This window comes from Ascaphus truei, unplaced genomic scaffold (genome assembly GCF_040206685.1).
Source record: "Ascaphus truei isolate aAscTru1 unplaced genomic scaffold, aAscTru1.hap1 HAP1_SCAFFOLD_145, whole genome shotgun sequence".
Classification (NCBI taxonomy): domain Eukaryota; kingdom Metazoa; phylum Chordata; class Amphibia; order Anura; family Ascaphidae; genus Ascaphus; species Ascaphus truei.
Genome location: NW_027454334.1, coordinates 210,417 through 222,861, shown reverse-complemented (window position 1 = coordinate 222,861; position 12,445 = coordinate 210,417). Strand labels below are relative to the sequence as shown.

Sequence of the window (12,445 nt, the reverse complement as noted above, 5' to 3'; positions counted from 1 at the left end):
GAAAGTCTATGGGGACACATTATTCCTTGTAGAGGGGGGGTCCCATGAAAGTCTATGGGGGCACATTATTCCTTGTAGAGGGGGGTCCCATGAAAGTCTATGGGGACACATTATTCCTGTAGAGGGGGGTCCCATGAAAGTCTATGGGGGCACATTATTCTTGTAGAGGGGGGTCCCATGAAAGTCTATGGGGGCACATTATTCCTTGTATAAGGGGGTCCCATGAAAGTCCATGGGGGCACATTATTCCTTGTAGAGGGGGTCCCATGAAAGTCTATGGGGACACATTATTCCTGTAGAGGGGGGTCCCATGAAAGTCTATGGGGGACACATTATTCCTGTAGAGGGGGGTCCCATGAAAGTCTATGGGGGCACATTATTCTTGTAGATGGGGTCCCATGAAAGTCTATGGGGGCACATTATTCCTTGTAGAGGGGGTCCCATGAAAGTCTATGGGGACACATTATTCCTTGTAGAGGGGGGTCCCATGAAAGTCTATGGGGACACATTATTCCTTGTAGAGGGGGGTCCCATGAACGTCTATGGGGACACATTATTCCTTGTAGAGGGGGTCCCATGAAAGTTTATGGGGACACATTATTCCTTGTAAAAGGGGTCCTATGAAAGTCTATGGGGGCATATTATTCCTGTAGAGGGGGGTCCCGTGAAAGTCTATGGGGACACATTATTCCTGTAGAGGGGGGTCCCATGAAAGTCTATGGGGGCACATTATTCTTGTAGAGGGGGGTCCCATGAAAGTCTATGGGGGCACATTATTCCTTGTATAAGGGGGTCCCATGAAAGTCCATGGGGGCACATTATTCCTTGTAGAGGGGGTCCCATGAAAGTCTATGGGGGCACATTATTCCTGTAGAGGGGGGGTCCCATGAAAGTCTATGGGGACACATTATTCCTGTAGAGGGGGGTCCCATGAAAGTCTATGGGGGACACATTATTCCTGTAGAGGGGGGTCCCATGAAAGTCTATGGGGACACATTATTCCTTGTAGAGGGGGGTCCCATGAAAGTCTATGGGGGGCACATTATTCCTGTAGAGGGGGTGCCATGAAAGTCTACGGGGACACAGTATTCCTGTAGAGAGGGGTCCCATGAAAGTCTATGGGGACACATTGTTCCTTGTAGAGGGGTCCCAAGAAAATCTATGGGGACACATTATTCCTTGTAGAGGGGGTCCCATGAAAGTCTATGGGGACACATTATTCCTGTAGAGGGGGTCCCATGAATGTCTATGGGGGCACATTATTCCTGTAGAATGGGTCCCATGAAAGTCTATGGGGACATTATTCCTTGTAGAGGGGGTCCCATGAAAGTCTATGGGGACACATTATTCCTGTACAGGGGGTACCATGAAAGTCTATGGGGGCACATTATTCCTGTAGAGGGGGGTCCCATGAAAGTCTATGGGGACACATTATTCCTGTACAGGGGGTCCCATGAAAGTCTATGGGGGACACATTATTCCTGTAGAGGGGGGTCCCATGAAAGTCTATGGGGACACATTATTCCTTGTAGAGGGGAGTCCCATGAAAGTCTATGGGGGACACATTATTCCTGTAGAGTGGGTCCCATGAAAGTCTATGGGGACACATTATTCCTTGTAGAGGGTGTCCCATGAAAGTCTATGGGGACACATTATTCCTTGTAGAGGGGGGTCCCATGAAAGTCTATGGGGGACACATTATTCCTTGTAGAGGGGGGTCCCATGAAAGTCTATGGGGACACATTATTCCTTGTAGAGGGGGGGTCCCATGAAAGTCTATGGGGGCACATTATTCCTTGTAGAGGGGTTCCCATGAAAGTCTATGGGGACACATTATTCCTTGTAGAGGGGGGTCCCATGAAAGTCTATGGGGACACATTATTCCTGTAGAGGGGGGTCCCATGAAAGTCTATGGGGGCACATTATTCTTGTAGAGGGGGGTCCCATGAAAGTCTATGGGGGCACATTATTCCTTGTATAAGGGGGTCCCATGAAAGTCCATGGGGGCACATTATTCCTTGTAGAGGGGGTCCCATGAAAGTCTATGGGGACACATTATTCCTGTAGAGGGGGGTCCCATGAAAGTCTATGGGGGACACATTATTCCTGTAGAGGGGGGTCCCATGAAAGTCTATGGGGGCACATTATTCTTGTAGATGGGGTCCCATGAAAGTCTATGGGGGCACATTATTCCTTGTAGAGGGGGTCCCATGAAAGTCTATGGGGACACATTATTCAATGTAGAGGGGGGTCCCATGAAAGTCTATGGGGACACATTATTCCTTGTAGAGGGGGGTCCCATGAATGTCTATGGAGACACATTATTCCTTGTAGAGGGGGTCCCATGAAAGTTTATGGGGACACATTATTCCTTGTAAAAGGGGTCCTATGAAAGTCTATGGGGGCATATTATTCCTGTAGAGGGGGGTCCCGTGAAAGTCTATGGGGACACATTATTCCTGTAGAGGGGGGTCCCATGAAAGTCTATGGGGGACACATTATTCTTGTAGAGGGGGGTCCCATGAAAGTCTATGGGGGCACATTATTCCTTGTATAAGGGGGTCCCATGAAAGTCCATGGGGGCACATTATTCCTTGTAGAGGGGGTCCCATGAAAGTCTATGGGGGCACATTATTCCTGTAGAGGGGGGGTCCCATGAAAGTCTATGGGGACACATTATTCCTGTAGAGGGGGGTCCCATGAAAGTCTATGGGGGACACATTATTCCTGTAGAGGGGGGTCCCATGAAAGTCTATGGGGACACATTATTCCTTGTAGAGGGGGGTCCCATGAAAGTCTATGGGGGCACATTATTCCTGTAGAGGGGGTCCCATGAAAGTCTATGGGGGACACATTATTCCTTGTAGAGGGGGTCCCATGAAAGTCTATGGGGGGCACATTATTCCTGTAGAGGGGGTGCCATGAAAGTCTACGGGGACACAGTATTCCTGTAGAGAGGGGTCCCATGAAAGTCTATGGGGACACATTGTTCCTTGTAGAGGGGTCCCAAGAAAATCTATGGGGACACATTATTCCTTGTAGAGGGGGTCCCATGAAAGTCTATGGGGACACATTATTCCTGTAGAGGGGGTCCCATGAATGTCTATGGGGGCACATTATTCCTGTAGAATGGGTCCCATGAAAGTCTATGGGGACACATTATTCCTTGTAGAGGGGGTCCCATGAAAGTCTATGGGGACACATTATTCCTGTACAGGGGGTACCATGAAAGTCTATGGGGGCACATTATTCCTGTAGAGGGGGGTCCCATGAAAGTCTATGGGGACACATTATTCCTGTACAGGGGGTCCCATGAAAGTCTATGGGGGACACATTATTCCTGTAGAGGGGGGTCCCATGAAAGTCTATGGGGACACATTATTCCTTGTAGAGGGGAGTCCCATGAAAGTCTATGGGGGACACATTATTCCTGTAGAGTGGGTCCCATGAAAGTCTATGGGGACACAGTATTCCTGTAGAAGGGGGTCTCATGAAAGTCTATGGGGGTACATTATTCCTTGTAGAGGGGGTCCCATGAAAGTCTATGGGGACACATTATTCCTGTAGAGGGGGTCCCCATGAAAGTCTATGGGGACACATTATTCCTGTAGAGGGGGGGTCCCAAGAAAGTCTATGGGGACACATTATTCCTGTAGAGGGGGGTCCCATGAAAGTAATCTGTGGGGTTTATCCTTGTGCGTTTGATGATATGTATTTGTAATCTGTCTGAGGGGGCTCTGAGAGGTAGTGGGTGCAGGGAAGGTCCTGCCTGCCGAGGTGGCATACAGTAGACAGCGGTGGGAATACAAACAGTGTGGGAGAGATACGAGGATAGCCTGCGGGGATCAGGTGCGGTAGGAGAAGTTTGTATAACGTGTCAGAACCGTGTTCCCCTTTCCCGCAACCTTCCCAGCCCAGCATGGTGCCCGTGATACACATGGAGGAGGAAGAGGAGGAAGAGGAGGAGCCGCCGGTCATCTATCACCATCATTACGATCCATATCCGCCCAGCTATCCCAGCTATCCCAGCTATCCGGTCTGGCAGACACAGCCGCAGCCGCGAATCCAACCCAGGGAACCGACCGTCAGACACATCAACATGGACATGCAGCCAACCTCGTCCACACGCTACGGAGACCAGTGAGAGGGAATGCAGGGGACGTGTGTGTGTGTGTGTGTGTGTGTGTGTGTGTGTATGTGTGTGTGTGTATGTGTGTGTGTATGTGTGTGTGTATGTGTGTGTGTGTATGTGTGTGTGTGTATGTGTGTGTGTGTATGTGTGTGTGTATGTGTGTGTGTATGTGTGTGTGTATGTGTGTGTGTGTGTGTATGTGTGTGTGTGTATGTGTGTGTGTATGTGTGTGTGTATATATATGTAACCCTCTTTCCCCCTCCCAATCTCAATATACTTCAGTCTCAGGCAGGAGGTACTATTTGATCTTCCTTATTCAGCAGCAGTTCTCACCAGGTCTTCCACCTCAGGCTGTCCCTGAACTCAACTCTCAGCCGAGGGCACCAAGAGAGGTTCTAGCTCTTCCCCTATCCCCTGGTGGGATAGGAGGTATGGGTCTACCCACACTCCCCGAAGGGAGGGCCTCAAGCCTACCAGAGCCCTGGCAGCTTGGCACGGGTACCCTGTCTCTATCAAGGTAGAGACCAACTCATTAAATAGGAAGTTGCAGTACATTAAGTGAGTTCCAGCAGGCACCACCCCCTTGTCTCTAATTGGACACAGAGCCTGGTGACACTGCCTTCACTGACTCACTGCACAGCATGTGTGGGGAAAACCCACGATGACTCCTGGCAAACCTGCCCTTACGCAGTTATTACTGACAAGAGGAGGACGGAACTATAGCCCCAAAACTACCTAGGGCTACATATATATAGTGAACGCAATGTATAGTGATGATGAGTACCTCCCAGCATTGCACAGCTGTCAAGGGTCTTTATATGTCTTGTGTCCCCCCCACAGACGGGCAGTGCCCCCGCCCCCACCTCCCAGCGCCACGGGTACGGTCGGTGCTGATGTCCTCCCGGCCTCAGGTAAAGACAGCAGCACAAAGAGGCACCAAGGGCAGGGTTACCATGTGGGGAATAGGCGGGGGACACACATTGCTCTGCACACATACAGATACACATTGCTCGGCACACACACACACACACACTGATGTGCACTCATACACACTCCTCTGCACACACACACACTGCTCTGCACACACACACATTGGTCTGCACACAAACACGCACATTGCCCTGTACACACACATACTGCTTTGTACAGAGATACACACTGCTCTGCACACATACACATTGCTCTGCGGTCACACACAGACACACACACCCATTGCTCTGCACACACATTCATTGCTCTGCACACACACACACATTGCTCTGTACATACAAATACACACACAGTTCTGAAAACACACACACACACACACGTTGCACTGCACATACATACACACTGCTTTGCACACACATTGCTCTGCACATACACACTGCTTTGTGCACACATATTGCTCTGCTCTGGACACACATACACACACATTGCTCTGTACACACACACACACACACAGCTCAGCACACATACACACATTGCTCTGCACACACATACACACTCCTTTGCACACACATATTGCTCTGCACACATACAAATACACACACACACACACACACACTGTTCTGCACACACACACACACACACTGCTTTGCACACACACACAGCTCTGCACACATACACACATTGCTCTACACACACACTGCTTTGCACACACATATTGCTCTGCTCTGGACACACACACACATTGCTCTGCACAAACACACATGCACACTCCTTTGCACACACATATTGCTCTGCTCCGGACACACATACACACACATTGCTCTGTACACACACATGCACGCAGCTCAGCACACATACACACATTGCTTTGCACACACATACACACTCCTTTGCACACATATATTGCTCTGTACACACACAAATACACACACACTGTTCTACACACACACTGCTTTGCACACATACACACACAGCTCTGCACACACATTGCTTTGCACACACATATTGCTCTGCTCTGGACACACACACATTGCTCTGCACAAACACACATACACACTCCTTTGCACACACATATTGCTCTGCACACACAAATACACAGACACACACACACACACACACTGCTCTACACACATTGCACTGCACACACATACACACTGCTTTGCACACTCACATTGCTCTGCACACATACAGATACACATTGCTCGGCACACGCACACACACACTGATGTGCACTCATACACACCCCTCTGCACACACACACATTGCTCTGCACACAAACACGCACATTGCCCTGTACACACACATACTGCTTTGCATACACACACACACACACACACATTGCTCTGCGGTCACACACACATACACACACACACCCATTGCTCTGCACACACACAAAGATTGCTTTGCACACACACACACACACACACACACACACACACACACACACACATTGCTCTAACATACAAATACACACACACAGTTCTGCACACACACATTGCACTGCACATACATACACACTGCTTTGCACACACATTGCTTTGTACATACACACTGCTTTGCGCACACATATTGCTCTGCTCTGTACACACATACACACACATTGCTCTGTACACACACATACACAGCTCAGCACACATACACACATTGCTCTGCACACACATATACACTCCTTTGCACACACATATTGATCTGCACACACACAAATACACACACTGTTCTGCACACACACACACTGCTTTGCACACACACACAGCTCTGCACACATACACACATTGCTCTACACACACACACACACACTGCTTTGCACACACATATTGCTCTGCTCTGGACACACATTGCTCTGTACACACATACACACATTGCTCTGCAGTCTGCACACACATACACACTCCTTTGCACACACATATTGCTCTGCACACACACACCAACACACTGTTTTGCACACACATATTGCTCGGCTCTGGACACACACACATTGCTCTGCACAAACACACACACATTGCTCTGCACAAACACACACATTGATATTTACATACATTGCTCTGCACACAAACACACATTGCTCTGCACACACACACGGTTCGGCACACAGACACATACACACACACACATACTGCCCTGTATACACACACACACACATACTGCCCTGTACACAAACACACACACTCTGCTCTGCGCACACACACACATACATACTGCCCTGTACACACACACACATACTGCTCTGTACACACACACACACACACACACACATACTGCTCTGCTCTACACACACACACACACTGCTCTACACATACACACGGTTATGCACACAGATACACACATACTGCTCTGCACACACGCACTGCTCTACACATACAAATGGTTATGCACACACACACTGCTCTGCACAAACACACACACACACTGCTCTGCACACACTGTTCTGCATGCTGCTCTGCACACACACACACACACACACACTGCTCTGCATGCTGCTCTGTGTGCACACACTGCTCTGCGCGCACACACACACACACTGCTCTGCATGCTGCTCTGCACACACACACACATACTGCTCTGCATGCTGCCCTGCACACACACACACATACTGCTCTGCATGCTGCCCTGCACACACACACACACACGCTGCTCTGCATGCTGCTCTGTGTGCACACACTGCTCTGCGCGCAAATACACACACTGCTCTGCATGCTGCTCTGTGTACATACACACATACTGCTCTGCATACTGCTGTGTGCACACACACTGCTCTGCGTACACACACCAGCAGCGAGTGGATTTAACCAGCTCCCCAATTTCAATTCCCCTGTCACATCTTATCCTCCGGACACTGGTGATATGGTTAGTAGGAGGCTGTCCCGTGGTGTCATGGCGGTATGGGAGTCTGTTTCCGTTTCCCCGCCATTCCCACCGTCTTTTCTCTGTCTTCTCAGAATATTACGATTTCGCCGACGGCAAAATGTGAGCCAAGAAGGATCCCGACCTTCCCAACCTTCATATTGTCCCCTTCCTCATCCCGCGGCCCAGTAACCACTCACAGGAACACGGTAGCAGCTTTACCACTCCACAAAATAACAGTCAACATTTCCCACCCCACCGTGGACCTCGCCCACACCTTCGATTCTTATCTTGGGTTTCTATGGTGCCTACATATTGAGCGGCGCAGTACAAAGTGGGGGGGGAATAAGACGGTATGACAAGAGAGGACAAACGGAGACAATGGGAAGGAAGCCCCCCATCAAGAAGGATCGGAGTGAGGTCCCGGGGAATAGTGTGTGTGTGTGAGTTTCGTAGGGTTTGGCTTCCAACGTCAGGAGGACTCTGAGGTTTTAGGATGAAAGTAAAAGATAGTCAGGAGAGGATGGGGTAGGTCTTTTCAACACAGAGCCTGTGGGATACTCACGGCCGAAACCCCCAAATCGTCATCTGTTTCTTCAAGTCTGATGGACCAGCCAACGCACTCCACCAGAGAGGTCCCTCTCCTACTGGCCGCCCAAGCTGAGTGTGACATCGCCTTCCGCATAACCCATCTCATGGGGTTCACCGACCACCATCAAATGGAGTCAGCCCGACAAGGTCCACACCCCATACCAACACACACCTCCAGGGAGGTCTCTTATACCAGCCACCCAAGCTGAGTATGACATCTCAACAAGGTTCCCACCCCATACCAACACACTGCGCGGAAGAGCAGCCAGACCATTACCGGGGAGCTTTACCACAACCAATACCAGATTACCCATCACCGCGATTATCACACTCAATTTTTTCACCTTTATACCAATCAAGCGGTCTCACCCCCTCTCTCATACTCCCCACCCCCTCTCTCTCTCTTTCACACACTCCTATCCCAATTTCACATTACCCCTATTTCTCTCACACTCCCCCCTTTCTCTCACACTCCCCTCTCTCTCTTTATCACACTCCCCTTTCTCTCTCACACTCCACCCTTTCTCTCTCAAACTCCACCCTTTCTCTCTCACACTCCCCCCTTTCATTCTTGTCTACCACACTCCCCCTTCTCTCTTTATCACACTCCACCCTTTCTATCTCTCTTTCTCTCACACACTCCTCTCACTCACTCTCCCCCATCTATCTCGTCTTGTCTCTCATAGGCTGTGGCCATGGTGCCCATATGAGCCACAGCGCAATCAAAATGCCGCAAGGCAATGATCGCGGCAATAGACCCCGCATGCGCGCGCGTGCTCGAACGCCACTGGGAACGCGGCACGGCGAGAAATCAAATAAATGTGATTCTGCCGCTCGGCGGCCGAGTCATGTGTGCGGTTCAGCCAATGAGGGCGAAGCGCGAACGTGACATCACAGGAACGCCTCCCGGCACGCCCTCGGCATTCCCCCCATCACGCAAGCCTAAAGACCACCCAACACTTCAGCTTGTGGCTCGCGCAGGCGCCATGGCCGCACCACACGGAAACAAAATAATTATATAGTCACTAACAAGGGATGCGTGACATATATATGTGTGTATATTTATATATATATATTATAAGCAGCACTATTGTACACAGTGCAATGTGTATCTGTATTGAGTACTGCATAATGTATAACTGTATTGTGTACTGCACAATGTGTATCTGTATTGTGTACTGCACAATGTGTATCTGTATTGAGTACTGCACAATATATATCTGTATTGTGTACTGCACAATGTGTATCTGTAGTGAGTACTGCACAATATATATCTGTATTGTGTACTGCACAATCTGTATTGAGTACTGCACAATCTGTATTGAGTACTGCACAATCTGTATTGTGTACTGCACAATGTGTATCTGTAGTGAGTACTGCACAATATATATCTGTATTGTGTACTGCACAATCTGTATTGTGTACTGCACAATGTGTATCTGTTTTATGAGGATAGTATAATATTTGCACTTTATTATTCTGGGGAATACATTGAATATTAACCCTCTGGACACTGAGTGTTATTCTGGGAGCCGGTACAGCTGTTAGTCTGCGGGGAGAGTCCTAAAATCTGACAACAGTCCTCTGCTGCCCAGCTGGGCCTGCATCAATATGATACCTGGCTGGGACCTCCTCCATCGCTTGGCTGGGACCTCCTCCATCGCTTGGCTGGGACCTCCTCCATCGCTTGGCTGGGACCTCCTCCATCGCTTGGCTGGGACCTCCTCCATCGCTTGGCTGGGACCTCCTCCATTGCTTGGCTGGGACCTCCTCCATCGCTTGGCTGGGACCTCCTCCATCGCTTGGCTGGGACCTCCTCCATTGCTTGGCTGGGACCTCCTCCATCGCTTGGCTGGGACCTCCTCCATCGCTTGGCTGGGACCTCCTCCATTGCTTGGCTGGGACCTCCTCCGTTGGGTGGCTGGGCCCATGGTCTTCCACTCCTACACTTCTCCCACCCCACTCCGGCTCAAAGACTTTTCAGCACCTCCCTTCCAGCTCAACCAGGTTACTCTATCCTGGGCTCCATAAAAGCCGTCAACGGCCCTGATAGGAGAGAGAAGTGGAAGGGGCGAATGTTCGGGGGAAGATACTTCCACTGCTAGGGAACCAAAGCTGAGAGAGGTTTGAGACGCGAGAGTCCTGTAGAGACAAATGGGGAAGCGTGGAGACAGCCTTCAGAAGAGCGTAGGTGGTGAAACGAGGTCAAGCGGGAGATGAGAGCTGAGCTGTAAGATGGGGTAGGACAAGGCACAGCCTTGAAGGAGAGAAGTAGAATTTTTCGGATGTCGCAGTTGAAAAGACTTCAGGAGGAGAGGGGCAGAGGCAAACCTAAAAGAGAGAGAGAGAGACAACTCTAAATATCTTTAGAAACCCAACCGTCCGTGTGAACACCGCACACTAAACATGGAAGCGTTAGCTATAGCATTTGTCAGGCAAGGCATCAAATATGACGCTGTGCATTATTACACCGCCGTGCAAGGAGGTCCTACCGCCTCTGGCAGTGATAGGGTTAGTCTGCTTGATATATCGGAGGTAGGTGCCACTCACAGGCTTACCTGACCCCCGAAAACCCAAACACCAACCGGTATTGACGGCGTCCACGTGCAGTGGCCATCTCCCATGAAACCCCCCCATGCTCCTGTACAAGATATGTGAAAAGAAGAGATGGGGGCGCAAAAAATGAGAGTAAGGAGTATGTGTGTGTGTGTGTGTGTACTCACATGGCCATGTGTGGTACTGTGCACAAGTTCTGGTGTCTTTAGCTTCAAAAACCTTTTCCTCTCTTGTCAGCCTACAGTCTGATGTTTTTTTGTAGTGTCACAGGTATTCCCTCCGTTGCTCACAGGAGTGTTCGACAAATCCATTCACCTACAGGCCAGTGGCGACTGGATTTGACCCCGTGGCGACCTCCTCATGGCCGCCCAAGCATGGCGGGATTGGGGGCTGGGGCTAGGTGGCGAGTAGATTTTTTAGTTCGGCGAGTAGATTTTTTGGGTGATTTGTCAACCACTGCATATATATATATATATATATATATATATATATATATATATATATATATATATATATATATATATATATATATATATATATATATATATATATATATATATATATAAGAAAGCAACAGCACAGGTACAGGTACAGATACAAGGGTGTACTTTATTAGATAAAAAAAAGTGAACAGCAAACTCACGTGCAGACACTAGAGGGCGATGTTGCATTAGCAGCAGAGCAATGTACAGACAGTCAGTGTTCAACACATTCCAACATACTGTAAATTAATCTCGCCCCCTCTAAATGAATTCATACATATATATTACGTACTGTAAATTAATCTCGCTCCCCCTCTAAATGAATTCATACATATATATTACATACTGTAAATTAATCTCGCTCCCTCTAAATGAATTCATACATATATATTACATACTGTAAATTAATCTCGCCCCCCCTCTAAATGAATTCATACATATATATTACATACTGTAAATTAATCTCGCTCCCCCTCTAAATGAATTCATACATATATATTACATACTGTAAATTAATCTCGCCCCCTCTAAATGAATTCATACATATATATTACATACTGTAAATTAATCTCGCCCCCCCCTCTAAATGAATTCATACATATATATTACATACTGTAAATTAATCTCGCCCCCTCTAAATGAATTCATACATATATATTACATACTGTAAATTAATCTCGCCCCCCTCTAAATGAATTCATACATATATATTACATACTGTAAATTAATCTCGCTCCCCCTCTAAATGAATTCATACATATATATTACATACTGTAAATTAATCTTGCCCCCTCTAAATGAATTCATACATATATATTACATAATGTAACTTAATCTCGCCCCCTCTAAATGAATTCATACATATATATTACATAATGTAACTTAATCTCGCCCCCTCTAAATGAATTCATAC

General features: G+C 48.3%; 1 protein-coding gene across 2 annotated transcripts in view; it reads left to right on the top strand.

The window, feature by feature from the left end:
• Positions 1–11,153, top strand: part of PRR29 (proline rich 29) — a 31,082-nt gene extending 19,929 nt beyond the window's left edge. The window contains exons 5-7 of one of the 2 annotated variants that reach the window (XM_075581611.1): positions 3,914–4,140; positions 4,973–5,043; positions 7,999–11,153. In XM_075581611.1, the coding sequence (XP_075437726.1) occupies positions 3,914–4,140; positions 4,973–5,026 (281 nt within the window). In that variant the 3' untranslated portion in view covers positions 5,027–5,043; positions 7,999–11,153. The remainder of the gene's footprint in view (positions 1–3,913; positions 4,141–4,972; positions 5,044–7,998) is intronic. The other variant, XM_075581612.1, reaches the window with a different exon arrangement.
• The last annotated feature ends 1,292 nt before the right edge of the window (positions 11,154–12,445 follow it).